Here is a 23,074-nt window from a genome sequence, read left to right on the forward strand (position 1 = left end):
TGCAATAACATTTTGAAGTGGATTTGTAATTGCATGCTGAAAAGAGAAACATGTTCCCTTATTACTGTCTCAGCCCTTTCCAACAAAACAGTGTGAGAAGCTATTTTGGTGAAGCTGACAACTTTGAGCCAATAATGAGGAGGTTAATTTTGTTTTGATTGCAGCAAATATTCTGCATGGGGAAAAACTGAGTCTGAAGGATGTTGATGACTTCTCTCTCACTGCCCCCATAAGCAGATCAGGAAAACCACTGAGCCAGTTTGCATTTTGTTTACCAACCAATAAGCAATAACATTCTCACACTGAGTGGAAAATGAATCTGTTAAATAATAAAAATTGATGATGAAATCTTACCTTCTAGACAATTATTTTTAAATGGGGTCTACCTTGTTGAGAAGTTTATTCTTCCTACAACTTGGTGCATTAAAATGCCATCAATAAAAGGCTCTGGAAGCGTAACAGGCAAGCATTTTGCACATTATTGGGAATCATAATTTGAAGGGCAGCCAATAATCATGCAGCAAGAGTTTCCCTAGAGTTATAGGAAACACTGCGAGAGCCAAGCAGGCAGAAAATTGTGCATAATACTAAATTTGCTGGTTAACTGGCCTTTTTGTGAGACTTTTGAAATATTAATTCTGTCCCTTTAAAAAGAAAACACACACATGTACAGAGTACTTCATCCCCCCTATTTTGTCATAGTTACACCTATGAAATGTACAGCATAAGCATGAACATCGCAAAAAAAAAAAATTCAAGCCTGCAGTTTAGGTAAAAAATATGCAGTGTCAAGGACCATTTTTCTTCTAGCAAAATTACAAAAAAAAAGTAAAGCCATGTGGCGTTGGTGCTAAGGATGCACTAGGGGAATTGGACAAACAAAACACAGCACATCAAATTATAGGCACAAAAGCTGTAGTGTGAGACACTGTGGGAGGACTCGAGGGAATAGGAAAGAGGTCTGCAGAGTTTCTCTCCCCCCCCCGCTCTCTGCAGAAAGTAGCCATCCTCCATCAGGCCATAAAAACATAAATACAGTCTCTCCGGCTCACGCTCTGCACACTCATAAAAATGCATGAACAAAACAAGCCTATTATGAGATGGAGAGTGCTTCTAAGTCAGTCTAAGTTTGAGTCCATTACTATTTAGGAAACATGCAATTAAATATTGTCTTATTCTGGATTATTATACTGTATGTGTGCATGTGGGCCACTAGTCCACTAATGTCTAAATACAAACACATTAATGAGAAGAAAGATGATGCACCTTATGAAGCCTTGATCATATACTCATTCAAAACAGAGTACCTGCTTACAGTATACTTGTTAGGGAAGCTCTCTTCTTTGGGGGTATACAAGTGCTGATTACATCTGAGTAATGTTCATTAGTATGTGAGACACACAGTATGACAAAAAGAGTAGTAAAGCATCTATTAAACCTTACTTATTGTTAGAACATTATCCATCATTATATAAAACTTGCATGTCAGTAAAATGAACCATAAACAAGCCCAATGATATTCAGCTAAGGCATGGCTATCAAAGAGAGTGCAGTCTCAAGTCTCTGGAGTCATCTGAAACATCCATCGTGAATGTGGAAGCATCCAGTAATGTATGCATATTTAAAAAAACAGGCAATCAAACAACCATGCCCAGTCCACAAAGCTAGAGGTATTACTAAAGTTTGAACTTTTCTCTCAAGCAACTTCTGTCATGGTTCATGCATACGACTATCAAGAACAATACTATGAATGCCTTTGAGGAGAGCCAACCTAAAAGCAGTATGAATGCTGAATTCCTGGACAGAAAGGAAAGGCAGTGGGATATAAAAGGAAGATGCTGTGACAAAAGGTTTTTGCCTCATCTTCAAGAATCACTCCATCCAACCATCATATTGTGCAATCTAGTTTGTTTCTAGTACACTGAGGCCTTAAGAGCGGAAGCACACACACATTCCATTAACTGAGAATTTGTTATGATTAATGTATTGTTGCCCACCCTCGTTACATGGTGGTCTTCCTAAATGAAGACAAATGGCCTATTTTTTCATCGCTAGATTCTTGGGAGAAATTCTGACATAACATTTTTAACAATTTGCGATTTTTTTTGGACAGTGAAGCTGCAGTGAAGCTTGCATTTATCATCTTTTGAACATTTTTTTTTAAATCAGTGTAACTACAAGATGAGCATCAAATCTGTTGACAGCTGAATTGGTGTGTGAAAGTAGCAATAATCAAAAGAAACTCAACAGTGTAAAAAGCACATAAACGTAGTTATATTTTGCAAACTATGGTACAATGTTTCCCTAACACTGTAGGCAGCACAAATAGTTTAGTATCTCCCAGGTGTATAATAATACTACAGTAAACTAAGAATATGTAAATGCCACTGTTGCCTGCCTTTGTGTTTCATTAAGACCGCACATGTATAATTTCTGGAACTCATGACATTTGTCATCATGAATTTTGTGAGTCTAGAGCCACACCTCATTTCATGATATTTTGCTTCCAAGGAGCCGGACTTTCTTGTTATTTTTTTTTAAAGTAGTCTTGAGCAACAGTGCTCCAGACTTTGAGGGTCTTTAAAAGTTCTTTTTATGGACATTGGCTGCTTTTTCACTCATTTTCAGTCCATTTCTTGGACCTGACCATTTTCAGAGGAATGTTTTTTTAAGCCACCTAACACTGACTCAGCAATCATTTAAGCATAAATAAGGCACCTAACTCAAGAGATGAACCAGTGTTGTTTCGCCACATAACACACAGCTTAGCAAAAACCCAATTTTAAATCTTCAAGCACTGTTACTAGCAGCCCATCAAAAATGCACACAATTTGTTCCCATTTCTTTAATCCCATTTCTACGATAACAAAGCTGGCGAGATATAAAAAAGTATTTTTGCAACTAATGCGATTTGGAAAGTTATTAGCCAAAAATGTTGCACACAACGCTGAGATATGCCGTATGTCCTTAAAAATCTGAGGAAAATAGACCAGTGAAGGACAAAAGATTAAATGGCAGGCCTTAAAAAAAACCTATCTACAGCAGATGAACAGTATCTCAAAGTTATGTCCTTAAGAAATAGGAAAAAATCCAACAAGACCTTACACAGGATCTTAGAGACGTGTCTGGCCTTTCAGTTGTTCCATCTACTATTCACTGAAGCCTCAGCAGAAATGGTCTCAATGGAAGTGTGGCTGCCAAGGAGCCATTCTTAATGAAGGGAAACAGGGAGAAAAGGCTGAGGTATGCCACATTATACAAGACGTGCACAGAAAATCAGCGGCAACGGGTCTTGAGGAGTGATGAATCCCGATTTGAAATTTTTGGTTCAAATCATCATCAATATGTATGGGGGAAGTTAGGAGAGAGGTACAGCTTTGAGTGTCTACAGCCATCTGTAAGACACAATAGATGCTCTTTCATGGTTTGATTCCAGCCACTGGTGTTGGCAATCTTATCAAAACTGATGGAAATATGAATGCAGAAAAGTCTGGCAACAGCTTGGACTGGCCTCCACAGAGCCTGGACCTCAACATTATTGAAGCAGTGTGGGATCATCTTGACACAGAATGGAACAAAAGGCAGCCAACATCCAAAGAAGAGCTTTGAATGTCCTCCAAGAAGCCTGGAGAACTATTCATGAAGACCACCTACAGAAATTGTAAGAAAGCTTGCCTAAAAGAGCTCAGGTTGTGCTGAAAAAGAATGTAGTCATACCAAATATTGACTTTCAAGTTTGTTAGAATTGTATAAACTCTGATTTTGCCTTATATACTGTATTTCCATGTACATTTGCATGTGTTTCAATACATTGCTGCACCTAGTTCCCATTTTCCTAGCAAAATAAAAAGAAATGAGGTGTGGCTAAAGACTTTTGCATAGTACTGTAAACATAAAGAATGAAAATAAGCCATAAGCCATTTTCTAAAATTTAATCAAAAATGGCCACAGTGAGGGTTTTATAGTAATTCCTGAAATCATGTAGGAACTGGACCCTGAATTGGATAAGTGGCTGAGCAAATGGATGGATGGATCTGGAATACCATAATTTCTGTCCTGTATTTAAACAAAACCAATACAATACAACCTCCACTTGGACCCGTTTAGTTGCTGATATTTCTTACTTTTAGAAGGGACACGCAGGTTGGCCATGACAACCACCATGGAGTCGGCCTGGACCCTGAGGACATAGCTGGTCACATTTTCATAATCCAGTAGTTTTGCCGTGGAGATGACGCCTGTCCTGTTGTTTACCTGAAAATGACCTGGACCCAAACAAGTGGACCTCATGAAAAATGGGATTAAAGACAAAACTGCACATAGATATCAGAGGAAACAGAAGCACTGGTGAGTTCTGCAGTGGTTTTTTTTGTTTTTTTTAACTAAATAGTGATATGATCAGCGCAATATGGCTTGCTTTTAACACAATTAATTGCAAGAACTCTTGAGGTGAACACGGACAAGGAACTACTGACTGATGGCTTCCTTCTAGGCTCTTTGGCTTCTCCAGCTCATACATCTCTTCTATTTTTGGCTGACTGACCTGAGTTAGTCTCATCTGTCTAGCCATCTCTCTCTCCATGAGTGTAATGATGCTCTTCAGAGTTTCCCAACAAGTATGAAAAGTGATCTACAGCTGCAAGTACACCAAAACTGTTTTCTCTGATTTGCACCTGAAGTGGAATTTGATAAGCTGGAACAAAAGCGCATTTGGTATTTGTAGAAAAATAAATGAAATAAATGGTTTGTACTTCAAATATAAAGCTTTCATTTCTGTGAGAAACAAATTACATACTGTACAATGTGAAGACCATACCTAGTTCATTTCCCGCAACAATGGAGTAGAAGATCGTTTGATTGATAGCAGCAGCTAGAATAATCCCCACTGAAGTGCCAACAGGAGCCAGCTCACTAACTGGAGGGAACCTGAAAAGACATCAAAACAATCATAAACCAAACAGTACTGCCTGATATAGTGGACCTATATCACAGCAACAGTATAAAAACGATGGATATAAATGCTATTACACAAAAGGTGTGTATTTTAGCCATTTTATAGAACTTTATCACATCTTTGCAAGAGTCATTCCTTCCACAATGCTTCCAACAACTCACTTGGCAAATAATTTGAAAACCTGCGTGAAAGTGTACCTAACATAAGGTGCTTAAACCAGAAAAAAAAAAAAAAAAAAAAAAGACAAACTCACAAAAATACAGATTAATTTTGCACTGCTACGGTAGTGGTAGAGTAAATCCATAAGTGGCTTCTTTTTCCCTTGATCATTTATTCATTAATTCATCAAATCTTTGACTATGATGTTTCTTGAGTGAGTCTGAGCAAAGGTTATCGTGTAATAAGGCTTGTTCTGTGAACAGATTTAAACTTTTTTTCCCCTGGATATGCTACTCTTTTAACAGTTATGCGTGACTATCAGGCATACAAGTGTGTAATCATATCCAGCAGATATGATTGTCACCACTCTCCACAGAAATTACAGCTGCCTTAAATAGCAGGGAACCCTGTCGTAGCAGTGCGGCGGTGAGTGATGATTGAAGACGATAATGTCATCACACTGCAACACCCTCTTGCGATACTGCGTGTGCCTCCTCGCTTATTCTCTCATCTCTGCATGTATGGGTTTGTGCATGCATGGTGGCAAGCCTTCTCTGGCAGTATTCATTCAAAGTTAGATTATTATTCACTGCAGCAGTAAGAAATCTGTGGCAGTGTTTGTGTGAGTAATACTCAATAATCTATGACTGTCATATTCTATTAAACCGTCAATGTCAATGTTGCATGATAACTGCTACCTTGGATATCTGAGTGAAAAAACACAGACTACCTACTGTCCATGTTTATGACATATGTGAATCATATGTCATAAACATGACATTTCTCTAGTCTTTGCTGACCCCTTAGTTATTTTCCAATGGGGGGAAAAATAAACCAGCAGTAGCAAAAAAAGAAAAGAAGAAGAAAATGCAGTCAATTTAAGTTTCTCTTGAGGGTTTATTATAATTTTATAAAGCATCTCTCCCCTTTTAGATGACAGTTGTGAAATGTTCCACAAAAAAAAAAGATTAAATCCATTTATCAATATGCAGACAAACAGCATCTGAATTCAACAGAAATAGGGAAGAGTATTTGCTGAAAAGATGCGTAGGTTTTGAGAGGATGAATTACACTGTTCTTACTGCTCAATTACGTAAAACAGCACACTCAGAATCTTTCTGGACAGTTTGCAGGTGTAACAGTTCACAGAACCTGTTTATTTTTCTCAAAGTTTTAGAGGAAAACAAAGTTTCAAACGGTACAGTTTTAAAGGGCAAAAAAAAAAAAAAGCAAAAAAAAGACCCATCTATTCATCCTTTCGACTACAGTTTGGTCTATGAAGACAAACAGTCCTCAAGGACATTTCAGACTGAGAATAAATCTGTGAAATAATTCTGTGTTCAAGAGCCATTCTCTTGAACACAGAAATGATATAGGATACCATCCTCAGAGATATTACTGTGGACCGCGCTGAAATGACTGCACGCAGTAACAACACCTTGATGAAAAATACAGTGCTCTTATTGACACATCAATAACATGTTGTTTGGGTATTACTAAAAGACTTCTGTTCAGTTTCCCTTCGGGTGCGCTATTGCGCTGTCACTGAATAATTGCTGTCTCTGTGGCATCTGGGAGCAGGAATCCATGCCATGCTCCACAGCAATGGGAACCAATTTATTAATGTGGTCTTCATGTAAGTAGATTACCTGTTTGGCTCAGGAGCTGCCTGACAAACACAGAGGCAATGTGAGCACAGTGATGTGCAAAACAGCCCAAAATGTGACTCTAAATCAGTCTTATAAATGTGCCATTTACTGGAACTGGGGGGATGCTACACGTTGGTTGTCCTCAATTTTAAAGTAACTTTCACTTCACTTCTACTACACTTACAATCCACACACACACACACACACAGTATATAAACATAGAATAGAAATGAAACCCATAGAAAGCAGAGTATATTTTTAATTACAGTACTGTGAAAATATTTTGAGCCACTCATCTTTTCTTGATAATTTGCTTCCAAGGAGCCAGACTTTCTTGTAATTTTTCAAAGTTGTTTGAGCAACAGTCTCATTTTCAGTCCAGTCCTTTTTACCTGACCATTTTCATAGGATTTTTTTTGTTAGTTAAGCCACTCAGTACAGACCTCAAGTACAAAAAAGGCACCTAACTCAAGGGATGAACCAGTTTTCTGTCGACACATAACAGACAACTTAGCAAAGAATCAATCTTGAAATCGTGTTTCAAGGCACTTTGTTGCTAGCACCCTGTCACAAAAACACATAATTGGTTCACACTTCTTTAGTTGAAACTATGGAAAATGTCAAATATCAGTTTAACAGACAAAAAAATTGTATTATTGTACCAACAAAGTGATTCGCAAAGGACTACTACATGAAAACGTGGCATATCTGAGCATAGTGTGTAGTCTGTCCTTAAAAAATTTGAGGAAACTTGACAAAGTGGAGGGCAGGTGGAAAAGGCTAAGGTGTGCAAAATTACACAAGAACTGGACTGAAAATCAGTGGCAACAGCTCATATGGAGTAATGGTTCAAATTGTCATCAATATGTATAGAGGGCAGGAAATGGGTACAACACTGAGTGTCTACAGCCATCTGCAAAACACGGTGGAGGCTCTGTCATCATTTTGGGCTACATTTCAGCAGGTGGTGTCTTGTCATTTGAATGGGTAAGTGTGTCAAAACCTTTGACTGGTAATGTAATCCAGAAAAGGCAACAGCTTGAACTGGTCTCCCCAGACCCTGGACCTCAACATTATTGAAGATCAGATTTGGATCCACCACGAAATACCATCTAGAAATAATTTGATTGGCAACAGCTTCATTTTTCAGCATGACAACAATCCCAAGCACACTATCAATGCAGTTCGTAAAAGCATACAAAAAAAAAACAAACACAGACACCCACACACACACACACACAATGGAACACTATCGGTCACAGACTGGCCTCCCCAGAGGCCGGACCTTGACATTATTGAAGCAGTGTGGGATCATATTGACACAGAATGGGAAAAAAAGGCAGCTGACATCCAAATTACATGAAAGCTTGTCTGAGAGAGTTCAGGCTGTGTTGACAAATAAAGATGGTCATACCAAACACTGACCTTCAAGCCCACTAAAATTCTTCAAACTTGCCTAAAAAAATGCATGTCCACGTATTTTTGGATATGTTTCAATAAACTGCTGTACCCATTTTCCTAGCAAAATATAAAGAAATTATGTTTGGCTCAACATGAATACAAATAGTTTTCATCATCTGTGTTATTTATTGGCATTGTAATTATAAATGTACCCCCTACCAATTTTCCAGTGATTAAAGATCTAAAGGAGGATTAATTGGTGTGTCTAGGCTAATAAATAAATAACTGAAAATAATACAACAATGCCCCAAGGCAGAAATATCTATGTATCTTTATAATACTTTCATGCCATACATACCACATGCCAAACAAAACATAAATGGTATAATTGTGGTTTATTTTTATTATTATTATTTATATTATTTATTTTAAAGTCAAGTGAGCAACTCTATATGGAGTGAATGCTGTGTGGCCTACTGATCACATAAACTGTAACTTACATACTGTATTTAAGATGAGAAAAACATTTTTTTATTTAGTTAATATATGAAACTATGCACAAGAAACCATATTTGCCATCTATATGTTGTTAGTCCTTATGCTACCTGCATATATTTCAGACAAAATGTATCCACTGTGCAAAAAACTTGTGTGAGCCTCATGTGTATCATTCTTGAGGCCTGAAGCTGGGTCTCTTGCTCTTCCTACTGCAGCAACAGCAGCCAGTAAATAACAAATTTGGAGCTCAGTGTGAAGCCCAAGATATGCCGAGGTGGAGGTAAGCACCAACCACCCCAGGTGAGCTTTATAGGCAGCAGACCGTCCAATCAAGGCAAGAGTCACAATCACACAAGACCATGGAAAATATTATCTAGCAAGAGCAATGGACCTCATGCAATGAACTTTTTTTGATATTCTAAACCTTATTAGTTTAGTTTCATGCCAGAGGATTTGAATCTCCATTAAACTGCCTTTCTTGGTGATATACACTGCTCAAAAAAATTTAATACTTTGAAAACACATCAGATCTCAATGGGGAAAAAAAATCATGCTGGATATCTACACCGATATAGACCGGGCAATGTGTTATAAACAAAATGTGTTGGGTGAAAATGAAAATAATTAAAAATGGTACTCAGTAATTTGTATGGCCCCCACGAGCTTGAATGCATTCCTGACAACGTCGGGGCATACTCCTAACGAGACAACGGATGGGTGTCGTGGGGGATCTCCTACCAGATCTGGACCGGGGCATCACTGAGTTCCTAAACAGTCTGAGGGGCAACCTGGTGGCATCAGATGGACCAAAGCAAAATGTCCCAGAGGTGTTCAATTGGATTTAGGTCAGGAGAGCATGGGAGTCAGTCAGTGGTATCAATTCCTTCATCCTCCAGGAACTGCCTGCATATGCTCGCCAAACGAAGCCAGGCACCAGTGGCCACCCTCATGAAGTCTGTTTTTGATTGTCCGGTCAGTGACATTCACAGCAGGGGCCTGCTGGAAGTCATTTTGTAGGGTTCTTGCAGTGCTCATCCTGTTCCCCCTTGACCAGAGCAGATACTGGTCCTGCTGATTGGTTAAGGACCTTCTGCAACCCTGTCCAGCTCTCCTAGAGTAACTGCCTGTCTTCTGGAATCTCTCTTTGAGACTGTACTGGGAGACACAGCAAATCTTCTGGCAATTGATGGTCCATCCTGGAGGAATTGGGACTACCTGTACAACCTCTGTAGGGTCCAGGTATCGCCTCATGCTACCAGTAGTGACACTGACCCTAGCCAAACACAAAACTAGTGAAAAAAAGAAAAGATGAGGAGAGGAAACTGTCAGTGGGGTTGTCTCATTGTTGCCCTTCTAGTGTACCTGTAGTGCTAATTTAATTAACACCAAAGCAGCTGAAACTGATTAACAACCCCCCTCTGCTACTTAACTGACCAGATCACTATCTCTGACGTTTAACTGACTTGATGCTATACTCTGAATAAAAACTGTTCCATTATTTATTTATTTATTTTTTGAGCAGTAAATTATTAGAAAAATGCATTCTCCCAAACTGGCGCCATTTATGGGAACAATATTATTCACAAAAATGGCACCCAAGGGTTAAAACATATGAATAATATTCATGAATTCACAAAAAGGAGAAACAAAAACAATTAGAAAAATGAACATAAAAAACTGGGGAGTCATTATGCTAATCATAGTGACAGGGCATAAAGAAATTTCCTTTTCTATTCCATTTTACTTCACTTATTTAACCAGATTTCTTTAACATAGTGAAATCCTAAAGTCATTCATCATAAGTCTGAAGTCATATTTATTTTTTTTTAATAGTGGAAAAATGAAGGGTATCCCTAAGTGAAAGATTTGTACTACTTGTATATTTGTACTTATATATTAGCTTTGGTGGTTGCATCTTTGGTAAAACTCTGGAGTGAGTGGAGCCGGACTGGATAACCTGTGATGACCTATTCAAAGGTTTTTCTCAGTTGCTCTTAAGTTTGAGTGGGGTATGAAGGACTGTGCGCAGCTTGCACCAAGCTGCATGGTGTGATTGCCAGGAAGAGGCAGAGCTGACATGTTATCACTTCCCTACATAGTGGCTCTGCCTGAGGGTTGTGAGCTGCTGTGAAATGACAAAGGGGGTGTGAAGGTATCTGAAGTGTGCAGATTACTATAAAAGTATATCCACGTGTAGACATGAAGAATGACAGAAGGGTTTGTAGAAACAATACATACTCATAGCTAGATAGATGGAAGGGCAGACTAGGACAAATAAACTGGATAGGCACTTGAAAATCCTTAAAGCAAGATGACTAACCTGCTACAAACATCGTCTCATATCTGATAATTATGTGTCAAGAGTTATGAGATGGCTGATGTACTTGAGGATATCAGAATGCAAATAAAATGTGTATTCAAGAGTCAAGTGGTAGTAAATTTCAAGGAGTCAATTAAGCATAATGCAATATCATATACTGAGCAGGGCCAAATTCACTTTTCAATCCTTTTATATTCAGATGAGGAAAGATGCCATCCAGAGAGAGAGAGAGAGAGAGAGAGAGAGAGGGAGTAAGACAGAGAGAGAAAAATAAAGAGAAGAGGAAGATGCTGACACGTCTACAGGCAGCACAGAGTCCTGGTGTCAACATTAGGGAGGGTGAATGACAAGCCGCTGAGAAGCGTGGGCAGCACACAGGTGTCAGTGAGCACTCTGCCCCAGGGCCAATGGAGAAGTGATGCTTACGAGACAAGGCAGAGGCGTATAAGCCTTGTAGAGCACCACAGGGGCCTCTGTTACAGTGTCTACCATCTTTCTACCTCGCCTTCCCTTTTCTTTCATGCATTGAATCACAGGCAGAACAAAAGGTGAGGGATGGTGACCTTGCTGAGTCTCTGCTGTGGTCTACGCTCCTCTGGTGGATATGCAGATGTAGTGCCGCATAGGTCTGGATCAGCATCAAGTTTACTCATGAGTCATTTAACTGTAATGTGCTCACAAGCACATTTCAGCGTGCAAATGTCCATAAATATCTCCCTGACTGTTGATGTTTTGATGTTGGTAGTAGGCTTCAGTTCGGGTTCAATTATGAATCAGTCTAACTCAGTGATTGTTGAGGTGGATATGTTTGTTAGTTAGCTCTTGTGTCACCCTGGTGTGAACTTGTTTGTTCCTGCCTGGAAGCAAATTCTGCGAGTGACAAACATTGACTCATCTAACTTGAACTAAATTATACATAGGGAATGCACTTCAGCTCTTTCTTGAACACAAGCTGGCACAGAGGAAAAACACTCAATGTTTATGCTCTCTATTAAGACCACAGTTCTAAGTAATTTTGACAGCCCAAGCAAAGTCAGCTCAGTCACAGCATGATTTACGGAGTGAGCAGCCTCTTAGGTTGAATCTTATCACAGGATTTTAAAATTAATTAGCTGGCAACATTCAGAAAATGTGAAAGAGTTCTATAGTACTGCATTTATTGATGAGAGCCTTGTTTCAGACATCGGTGACTGTACTCCACTGTAGTCATCTAAATGTCCAGTTCTAACAAATTTAGTAGACCCCCCCCAGTATAAGGTTTATGCCACAGCTGATGTAAAGTAGCAGTATCGGTAATTACCAAAATCATTTTTAGGCTTCTGTAATAGTTAATCCATGTACAAGCGCTTTAATCAAAATGATATTTTTGATTTAAAAATACAATTATTGTTATTATCCATTAATTTTCAAATTTACTACTTCATGAGAAAGCGGACTTTTTTCAAGCACATTATTATTTTTTGATTAAGATGCTAAATTACAGTTATTAACTTGCATACCTGAACAGAAAAATTAGTTTAACTTGTTTGATAAAAGTCTGACTTCTCAGAGAAGTCCAGTCGGCCGGCTCAAATTTCGGTATAAAACTCTGAATTCAGCTAATTAATTAATTTGAGTTTTACACAACTTTTCTGACAGTTTTCTAAAATATTTGTGTTTTCTTATCTTTAGGTGGTCTAATACATTTGTTAAGTATAATGTATGAAAGTATGTAATGTCCTGTATTTAAGACCAAAGGTATTTCATGCTTTTTTAAACATGTCAGTATAGAAAACTCACACATCCCTCATATCTGCAGAGTGTGAACTCTAGTGTGCTATTGACTGAAGGTCAAACTTTAAAGACTGCAGGTTATGTTTGGCAGGACCAAAGAGGGATGGAGAAGCAAAGTGGGAAAAGGTACGTGATAAACAGGATCTCCACACCACTCAAGATATTTGAAAGTTTTTGGAAACTAGTGCTGTGATAGCCTAGATATTTCAAAGTTATCTTATTTGGCAAGGTTCAATTCTCTTTCTAGGCTACACAATATAATACAACCATCAAACATCCAACGAGGCCACAATAACATATCAGAATAAAGGTTCCAGCAGTAATGCTGCCCGCCAGAAAGTGCACATTAAGTAGCATTAACACATCAAATAGATACAGAAGTACATCTACTACTTAAGAGCTCTCTACACTCCACAAAAATATATAACTGACATTTCAACTGCTTTACTGCCTTCTGCTGTTACATATATAAAAAAATGGAAATCACATTATACGATGCATGTGTTAGCTCTGAGCACAGTAAGAGTGCAGGAATTTGTATCTATAAGTGAGAGCCTATTTTCAAGCAATACAGAGCTATAGAAAAATGCACTGTGATATCTATGGATTAACCAGAGAGTCAAGGACATTTCAAGACAGACACACCACTGTGGAATGTTTCAGATGCACTGTGGCAACTGAAATCAAAAGGCAGATAACCAGCTCCTAGAATGGCCAGTTAGCATTAGAGGTAAGTGAAAAATACCTTATAGCTAAAAACATTTAGAAATGTAAAAAACAACAGCTGGTGAAGACAGCAGATATTATAAATGTGCTTATGCTTATTCATATTTACATCAAGAACAGAGTGAAGTGCAACAGCTTTATCATTTCCAGTGCATACTGCAATATCACCGCTGTGCCTTCCCCTCTTCTCAATTATTTTCTGTCTTATTCTTGCACTTTCTATTTATTGTGGTGGACTGATTGAGCTAATACAATAAAGCAAATAAAGCAAGATAAAGCAATTTCTGACTACTTAGATGGTGAAGCGTTGACACCAGAAAAAACCTACTTGTCTCGCTCTGCATTTCTACAAATGTTTGTGTAAAATGTGTGCTGAAAAGGGCTCCCTGTGGAGTTGTATAGGCTAGTTTACAAGTAACCAAAACAAAAAGGCAAACAAAAGAACCTAGAACATGCTGATCGCCAGTTTAAATGTATGATGCTAAAAGTAGATCGTGAGCCTCTAATAACCATGCTGCAATCTGTCATTTAACTACATGTATAAGTTTCCCAATAACAATCCCTTTTGAAAGGAAAATAATTTCTTCATAACCTAAGGATTATTTTTTTAAGAAAGAGAGAAAAATGTTAACATTTTACATCATGTCCGTCTGCAGAAGCTTAATATCTTAAAGTGCAAAAAAAAAAAAGTTTGTCCAGTATTCTTTAACTTAAATACTGTGGCAACATCTTGTTTTTCAATTAATTTAATTTAGCACTCACTATAGTTCAAGCTATTTCACTGTTTCAATAGTGCAAATTTCTCCTCCCAGGTTGCCAACATTGCATTAATATGACATACCTGCAGCTTTCAAATACAACATTACCATTAAGGCAGTGCAACGATAATGTTTTTCTTGAACTGATTGAGGCGTCCTCATATTTCTAAATGTGTGTACAATTTAACAATTCATCACCTACTCCAGCAAAATTCTCTCTCAGCTGCATACCAAATTTAATACAGGCAGATATTAACAAGCAATGTTTATGAGGTGGTTATTCACATTTACTAAGAGGTTCTTGGAAAAAAATTTAATAAACTACTAATAAACTTCTGAGAAATCTGACATGAAGTGATGCTTAAACGTGTATTCAAATTAAAGCATCCTGTTCTATAAAATTAGAGAAAAATGTTTACAGCTTTTTCTGATCACGCTCCTCCCTGTGCTGTACCACCAGGCACTTATCCAACAGACGAAGAATTTCATTTGTATTCACAGCAGCCTATTTTTCTTCGTTCCACAAGAAAGAAAAGCAGCTTTAATCAAAAATGTCTTCTTGAGGGAAATATGAAAAACACTAGAAAAGCTGGCAAATTAACATTTACTGTGCGGCCAGACCCCACTTGCCAGGTTAGCCATGTCAGCCCACAGGACATCACTTCACATATCATCCACTGGGTCATTTAGCACACAACAGGAGACCTGGCCAATGAATGTTTGGATACTGGCGGATGACTGTGTTGTCCAAACTGAGGCCAGCTTTTGAGGCTTGCAGTGTGATATCACGAGGTGCCATGAGGGCATTGTTGTCATTCTGCATGTTTTACACTCAAATTATCTACTCCACCACATCAACACCTGGAGGCTTTATTCACAGAAAAATACTAGTACCTCTCCACCTAGCAGAATAGAGAGCAATCAGTATACAAATTCTGCTGGACTGGTCAGCACCAACTAAAGAAACCCTTTTTAGTGTTGTGAGTGAGGGTTCAGTCACATGTCTGAGGTTGGAACATCACAGGATAAAAAATACTTTGCTTTAACACTGGACACTACACCATGATGTGGCACTCTTCTTGATAAAGAGAGCCAGTGGGGATTTAGTTCCCTAAAAAAAACTGTAGGTGTTCTTATTGCTCGGGTGCATTATGGAAATCTTGTGAGGCCAAATTCTTTCAAGCAGGAAGGACACAGATGTCTTTTTCAGAAAGAGTTTATGTAGCAATCATGATATCAAAGAGAACAATGGTGAGTTCTTATTTCTTAGCAACTTTTTACTGTTTCAACATGTCCTAAAACATCAATAATATCAAATATGAACAGAATTCATATTTGATATGATATGTGAGTTGTGGTTTAAACTAAGAACTGTGATCGTTTATGTTCTGTCTTTAGTATGTTTCCCTAATTTGTAGGAATTATAGCCTAAGCACACCTCTATATGGCAGAAGTTAGGGAAAGGTGAACGCAGGCGTGTTACAGGTAAGACAACCACTTGTATTTGCAATGCTGTGTTTTGTCATCAAGCTGCAATTGGCTGACTGAAAACTTCATCTATCAAAGGCAAACATTTCTACACATAATTGCTCTATATAGTTATTGACTCTTATTTGGAAAGTTAGTTTGAGCCTATAATAGTTATCATACTGTTGTCTTCCCTGGCTCTCAGCATCGACCTTTATATGATATTTGGGATGTGTGTAGTGAATGTGACTTGTCGTCTGTTAGACAGCCAAGTGAAGCCTGCCTGTTTAGCACAGACAAGTGAAAGGTCAGTGCATTTCTACTGTTTAGATGTTTAAGGCTCAGGGCAGCAGATTCAAACCTGTGGCTGAAAATCAATCATGCCCTTCAGCAGCATGAAAGAGCTCCCCTCCTTACAGCTGTGATTCAGGGGAAGGAAGAAAGGATAGCCGAAAAGAACGATAGATAGATGGAAAAAGAGAGGGCTGAGGTTTTTTTTTTTTTTTTAAATGTAGGTTGTCAGAGAGGCATAATGGTGGTTGTGTGGGTGAGCATACAGTAGGGTTTACAGCTAACCCTTTAAATGCTTGGCAATAACCTTAGCTGAGTAGGCTGTGAGCACCTCCATCACTTGTGTAAACGTCTGGCAAAACAACAGTTCCAAGAAGGCTGCCAATAAAAGTGATGTATCCTATGAAAGCCCGTCATCTGACTAATTATGTAAGAATTACAACCTTGTCTGAAATGGAAATGTGATTTGGATTGGTTTTGTCAAAAAATGATGAAAGCCGTTTTCCGGCTGATGTCAGGAACAGTTGATGGAGGACATGAAGTTGAGTAGCTGTCTTTCTTTTTTAGTAATCTAAAATCAGCTGTGATGGCTTTGTGGAATACATTATTCTTTAATGTGAAGGATAACTCAGTGTTTTTTGATTAGTAGCAAATGGATGTGGAGTCCAGTGCGACTGGTATTTCAAACTACAGGGTATCTTGCTAGTTTAGGCATAGTGAAGCCATTTGTGAGTCAGACTACTGAGAACATTAAATTAGTCACAGTGGTCAGTGGACATCGACAAGGAATTTATACACTCAGTCTCTGTGGTCTATAAATATCAAGAAACTGCAGACTAAAAAACTATATTATACCCTTTGAGCTATTACCACTTTCATTCACATTAATGGCCAGAAGAACAATGTCTTACAGGAAACAGGAAAAAGTTATGTCTCAATGCTATACAAAATAGTTTATACACTACTGTGCAGAAGTCTTTAGCCACACATCATTTCTTAAAAGGCTTATAGGAAAACGGACTGGACTAGCCAGGGATTGAACCACCAACCTTCTGATTGGTAGATGACCTAGTTGCCTGTTGCCACTGATTTTCAGTCCAGTTCTTGTGTAATTTGCCATACCTCAGCCTTTTTTTCCTGTTTTACTTCCTTAAGAATGACTTCTTGACAGCCACCTTTCCACTGAGACCATTTCTGCTGAGACTTTGGCAAACAGTAGATGGATCAAGGCTCAGATTCATCCCTCAGGTTCTTATAGATATGACTTTCAGATATCGTTCATCTGCTGCTTCTTTTGTCCTCCACACCGTGCCAAGATATGCCAATTTTTGGCTAATAGTGCTTTGGGAATCACGTTGTTGGTGCAAAAATATTATTTTATGCCCGTGAAACTGTGTTATCTTTGGCATTTTTCGTAGGTTCAGCTAAAGAAATGGGAACAATTTATGTGTTTTGTGACAGGCTGCCAGCAGCAAAGTGCCTGAAGATACAATTTAAAACTGGTTCTTCGTTAAATTGCCTGTTATGTGTTGACACAACAGTGGTTCATTCCTTGAGTTGGGCACCTTTTTTTATGCTTGAATGATTCATAGGTCAATATTAAGTGGCTTAATGAACAACAACAAAAAAAAGATTCTCTGAAATTGGTCAGGTACTGGACTGAAAATGAGTGAAAAAGCAGTTATAAAAAGAAAAAAAAAACACCGATGTCTACAGTGAGCTGTAGTAACAGGAATAAATAATGCCATGACATGTCACTTCTCAATGGCATTCTCTCCAAATAGTAAAAATGGACTACCGCGGTGTACAAGTAGAATGAAAATGAATCATCTCATTTTTGATACATTTCAGATACAACTATATTTCTGATACAATATAAAGAAGAAGAAAGTAGTACCCTGTATAAAATTACATATGCAAAAAGACAAAGACCTCCAGAGTCATGTGCTTAAAAGATGCTTGAACTCCCCAAAAGAATTAAATGTAGAGTAATGAGGAATATAAGCAATGAACATTTAATTAAAGTGCACACAAAACTTAAAACAATTGCGGCATTTTACATTTACAGAAATACACCCCTTTGCTCAGGTGAAAATGAAGAACTATAAATTCAGGAGAGAAGCAAAGGCAAAAGACAAAGCGAGAAAGAAACTGACAGAGATATAAGCTGAGAGGAAAAATTCGGGGGATGTGCGAGCTTGGCAAGGTGGAGGGGGGGGGAGCAAAATGACATACTCAGAAGCAGTGAGGCAAAAGTCTCATGTGATCTGGAGTAGATTTAGAAGGCGAAGTGCTGTGGGGAGATAAGCACGGAAAACTGCTCAGATCACAGGTTTGTAACATCGGGCCAGAGATGTAGCCTCAGTACAAGAAGGAGGATTCACATAGTGCGTCCATGTTAGATAGCAGCTTAGCCCTCGTCCCCAGTCTCTCTCTCTCTCTCACTCTCTCACACACACACACACACACACACACACACACACACACACACACACACACACACACACACACACACACACACACACACACACACAAAAATAAATACTCAGTTGCTTCCCATGTGCCCTACCCTAAAGACTTCCCCAAAGATTGGTGTGCGTGAGTTCCATTTAAAGGAGCCACTCACTCTGATTTAATGATAGGGCTCCAGAAAAATCTATTACCCCAAAAACCTGAGCAAAATTACTGTCTGCTCATTCACATTACCTATAATTAATCATCCATATTTCATTAAAACAAACAAACAAACAAAAAAAAAACACTGGAAAAGCATTAAATGACTAGAGAATTAGTTCAAGAACAACATATATTTATCCAGTGTCCAATACACATTACTATGATGCTGTTGCATGTAAAAGATAAAGCAAAGTAATTACATCATTTCAGTTGCTAGTAATTTTTGGCTAGGTTGCATCAACCAGAGAACTGATGCCTGACAGTTCAGAAGGCAAAAGGAAGGGAAAATCAGCCGTGTGTGAGAAGAAAAAGTGAGAAAGAGATGAAAAGAAAGCTTAAGCTTAATCTACAGCCCCAGTTCCTCTACATTTGTGTAGAATGTCAATATAACAGAACACAATAATTCACAAATCTCATAAATCCACATTTTATTCACAATAGAACACAGAAAACAAATGTCAAACTGAGACATTTTACTATGTCATGAGAAATTTCAGCTCATATTGAATTTGATGGCAGCATCTACAAATTGTGGAACAATTTGTGTGCAAGGGACAAGGACGAAAATGAATATTGGATGCTTGTGATCTCTGGGCCCTCAGGCAGCACTGCATTAAAAAGAGACATGATTCCTTCATGGAAATCACTGCATGGGCTCAGGAACACTTCCAGAAATCATTATCTGTGAGCACAGTTCGTCATGCCATCCACAAATGCAGGTTAAAGATCTATCGTGTAAAGAAGAAGCCATACTGTATATGAATATGGTTCACAGACACTACTGTCTGCTCTGGGCTTAAGTTTATTTAAACTGGGCTGAGGCAAAGTGGAAAACTGTTCAAAAGTCAGAAAAATCAAAATTCTTTTCAGAAAACATGGATGCTACAAAAGGAAAGAAACCATCTGGCTTGTTATCAGTGCTCAGTTTAAAAGTCTGATGCAATGTGGGTGCATCAGTGTTTATGGATTTGGCAGCTTGTACATCTGAAAAGGCAGCATCAGTACTGAAACATATGCACCATGTACTCCCATCCAGATAACACGTTTTTCAGAGAAGGCCTTGCATATTTCAGTAAGACAATACTGAACTGCACACTGCATCTATTATAACACCATGGTTTGAGTAACACTGCATTCTGTTTTTATTTACATTTTACATAGTGTCCAAACTTTTATGGAATTCACTTTTACATAAACTTAGCACAAAAAGTAAGGACATTTGTGTTTGGTCAATAATTATCTTTGCTGTAACAATGTTTTTGGTCAATAAATCTCATATCATTGGAAAGCCTGTTTATCTGAGTATGTGGGTTGCATGCATGAAAAACTTGCCAAATGCCAAATTTGGAAATATTCAGAAATTGACTCTTGTTTGGTGTTGTTTATTGGATTGGATGACTGAAGTCTGAAGAAACAAGAAATATTGGCAATTTAACAATTTAATCATTTCAGTAGCATGTGGAAGCATGTGGATGTGGAAGAAGCATACACAACCACAACAGCCTGGCATCCCATTCTTCAACCAGCATTTGTCACAAGCAGGGTTATTATAGTTAACGAAAACGAACGAAATAACGAAAACTGAAATTGAAAAAACATTGTCGTTAACTGAAATAAATAAAAACTATAATTAAAAGGAAAAAACGATAACTAATTAAAACTGAATTGTGAGTTTACAAAACTAACTAAAACTAACTGAAATTATCGATAAACTGACTTTCATTTACTTGTTTTTTTTTTTTTAAGCTTTGTGGATTTTTTCCGCTCTCCGAGTTTAAGCTGGGAGCGCCATAGGACAACTGTGTGAGTGCGCATGTGCGTGCGCTCACCGCGCTGTAATGGCTGCGGTCTGCCGAGAAAGCGGCAGAGTCCCGTATGGAGGTTCTTTGAGTACAAGAGCACAGATAGAATCGAAAGTCTTGTTGTGGATGATGAAAAATGTGCGGAACACTTCTCAGTCAGGAAAAACCAGCGACATCAAAGTCCACCTCAAACTGTTGCGTCCTTTTGCGTTTCCGGCTACTTTATCAGTGAGAGAATAACAATCAGGAATAATAATCAAAGCATCAATATAAGGACTCACAACTGTCAGCAAATTCCTGGTAGGAGACTGCTGAAACTATCAGGATGGACGTGAAGGAATGAAGAAAGTGAAAAAAAAACAGGGACAAATATGTTTGCAGCCAAAAAACTGAGCACAAAGAGCGAGGACCAAAAAAAAAAGTCCCGGCCTGCACCGCATATAAAACCCCTGCACACGACCACAAGGTAATTAACACACACACCAGCTACACAAGCATAAATGTGGACATGAGGTCGGACACTTCCGTAGGTTGTGTACAAAGACCCTGCAAGTTTAATTAGCAGCATCTAACCAAGCTAGCTCCAAAACAGAAGCAGCTTCAGGTGGAGAGAACATCAGGATGCAGCTGGATTTGAGCTTTGACTCCTTCAAAGAGTTTGTTTTTGTCAAACACCACATGTAGGTGTTGTTAATCTACTGCACTGATGCTGAAGTTTATTGTGGAGTTTATTGTAGAATTTATTGAGTTTGGGAGTTCATGTTTTTCTTTGTTTCTCCCTGTTGATGTTCATGTGTGTCCTTAATATTACACACATTTAGCATGTCTTGTGAACAGTTGGGTGTTGAATATATTTCTTTAAACGGTATCTTTTGTGAAGTTTTCATTACACAATAGTCACTTTTGCGCCTTGAATCTTGCACCTGATCAGGTATGAAAATACTAAAACTAATACTGAAACTAACTGAAACTAACTAAAACTAAGCATAAAACCAAAAATAAAAACTAATAAAAACGAGAAAAAACACTCTGAAAACTAATTAAAACTAACTGAATTAGAGAAAAAAAAGTAAAAACTAACTAAAACTAAACTATAATGTAAAATCCAAAACTATTATAACCCTGGTCACAAGTCAGCCAGCATGGTTGTGTTGGTCACTCTGGAATGAACAACATGGAATGGGGGTGAGTTTAGTCCCAGACTGTGGATTTGGCAAGTTTTTCATGGGTGTAATCCAGAAATGCATTTTCCTTACAAATATGGCACCATCTGAGGAGAAATAAACAGGCTTTCCAATGGTATAAGATTTAATGCCAAGAAGCATTGCTGCAACAAAGAAATAATTACCCAAACACAGATTTCCTTACTTTTTGTGCTAAGTTTATATATGGTTAATCAAATCAGATTTGAAATTCTGCACATAATATTTGTATTTCCATAGAAAAACAAAAAGATCTATCTAAAGTCTTCTGAAAAGCAAGTGGCGACATGCAGCTAAAGTAGCAACTATGGCATAAGTCGTTTATTTTACCCAACATTGACTGGGAGCTTCTCATTTCCCTCTGACAGATGGAGGGGACCAACCATAAAGCAGTAGAAAAAAATCATTAAGTCAGCCAAAGCCCTGCAGAGTTGTTTTAATTGTGTGCTCTGGTGCTGTAGGCATAGCTCACCTGATTGCTGCTATAACTAACTGCCTTCACAGAGACAGACGAGATCTTCAGTGGACATTTAGAAAGTGATTTGTGTTCAGAAGGTTCCTCAGGGAGAGGACAATGTGGCGAGATAGAGTGACTGGGAATGAGGAGACAGATCATTGCAGAGCGAGCAGATTGGATACTCTCCACTGGAGAGAACCTTGTCCAGCAGGAGAGGCTCAAGCACCTGGCTAATGCTTTCATGGCTCATAATTTAGAGCAGGTCTACCACTGTGTATGGTTAACATTGTCAGTGTGAAACCCTACAGAGGTCTATGCCTATGGTCTCGACCTTCTGAGTGTGTTTCAGACATAGCACTTACTCAAAGCGTTAATCAATGGCCTTTCACCAGCTATGCTGCTGTGCCTGAGTATCAATCATTGAATAAAGCTGAGCAACGGAAGAACGTGAGCACACACACAAAGTGCTGGATTATAAACCATCAAGGAAGCATTTATTCGATGTGCGCACACTGAACCATTTGAGGAAATGCACACATAAAGACACACACTCTACCAGGTACAAACTGCCAAAAGTGAGATGGGCCGAAAGACAAAGCCATGCACAAACAAAGAAATAATACCTTAAGCTCTGTGTTGACAGGTTGGGCAGGACTTCCTGTTTCCCTATCTTATGCCTAAACTCATACCAAATTCTGTTGCAGAAGACAGTCTGTCTAACTGACATTCAAGCTAGTAAATCAATCCACTTAAAACAAGCTTTACATTAAGCTCCTAATGATCGCATTTTGCCAGGTAACTATGCCATCAGTCCTTTAAAGTTCAGTTTGGCGAGGATTCACTGAGCACTGTATAAATATACCTACCGCAGCAAAAAAAACAGACAACTGTTAACACTAGTATTTCTTCATCAAAGAATATTTTTCACAGCAGCATCAGCT

General features: G+C 38.4%; 1 protein-coding gene across 1 annotated transcript in view; it reads right to left on the reverse strand.

The window, feature by feature from the left end:
- LOC115793047 (protocadherin-15-like) overlaps nucleotides 1-23,074 on the reverse strand; it is a 232,811-nt gene that overhangs the window by 30,992 nt on the left and 178,745 nt on the right. The window contains exons 25-26 of the mRNA XM_030747761.1: nucleotides 4,817-4,926; nucleotides 4,125-4,265 (exon numbers count right to left, since the gene is read on the reverse strand). Coding sequence (XP_030603621.1) covers nucleotides 4,125-4,265; nucleotides 4,817-4,926 — 251 coding nt within the window. The remainder of the gene's footprint in view (nucleotides 1-4,124; nucleotides 4,266-4,816; nucleotides 4,927-23,074) is intronic.

Source organism: Archocentrus centrarchus, chromosome 15 (assembly GCF_007364275.1).
Source record: "Archocentrus centrarchus isolate MPI-CPG fArcCen1 chromosome 15, fArcCen1, whole genome shotgun sequence".
In the NCBI taxonomy this organism is placed as follows: domain Eukaryota; kingdom Metazoa; phylum Chordata; class Actinopteri; order Cichliformes; family Cichlidae; genus Archocentrus; species Archocentrus centrarchus.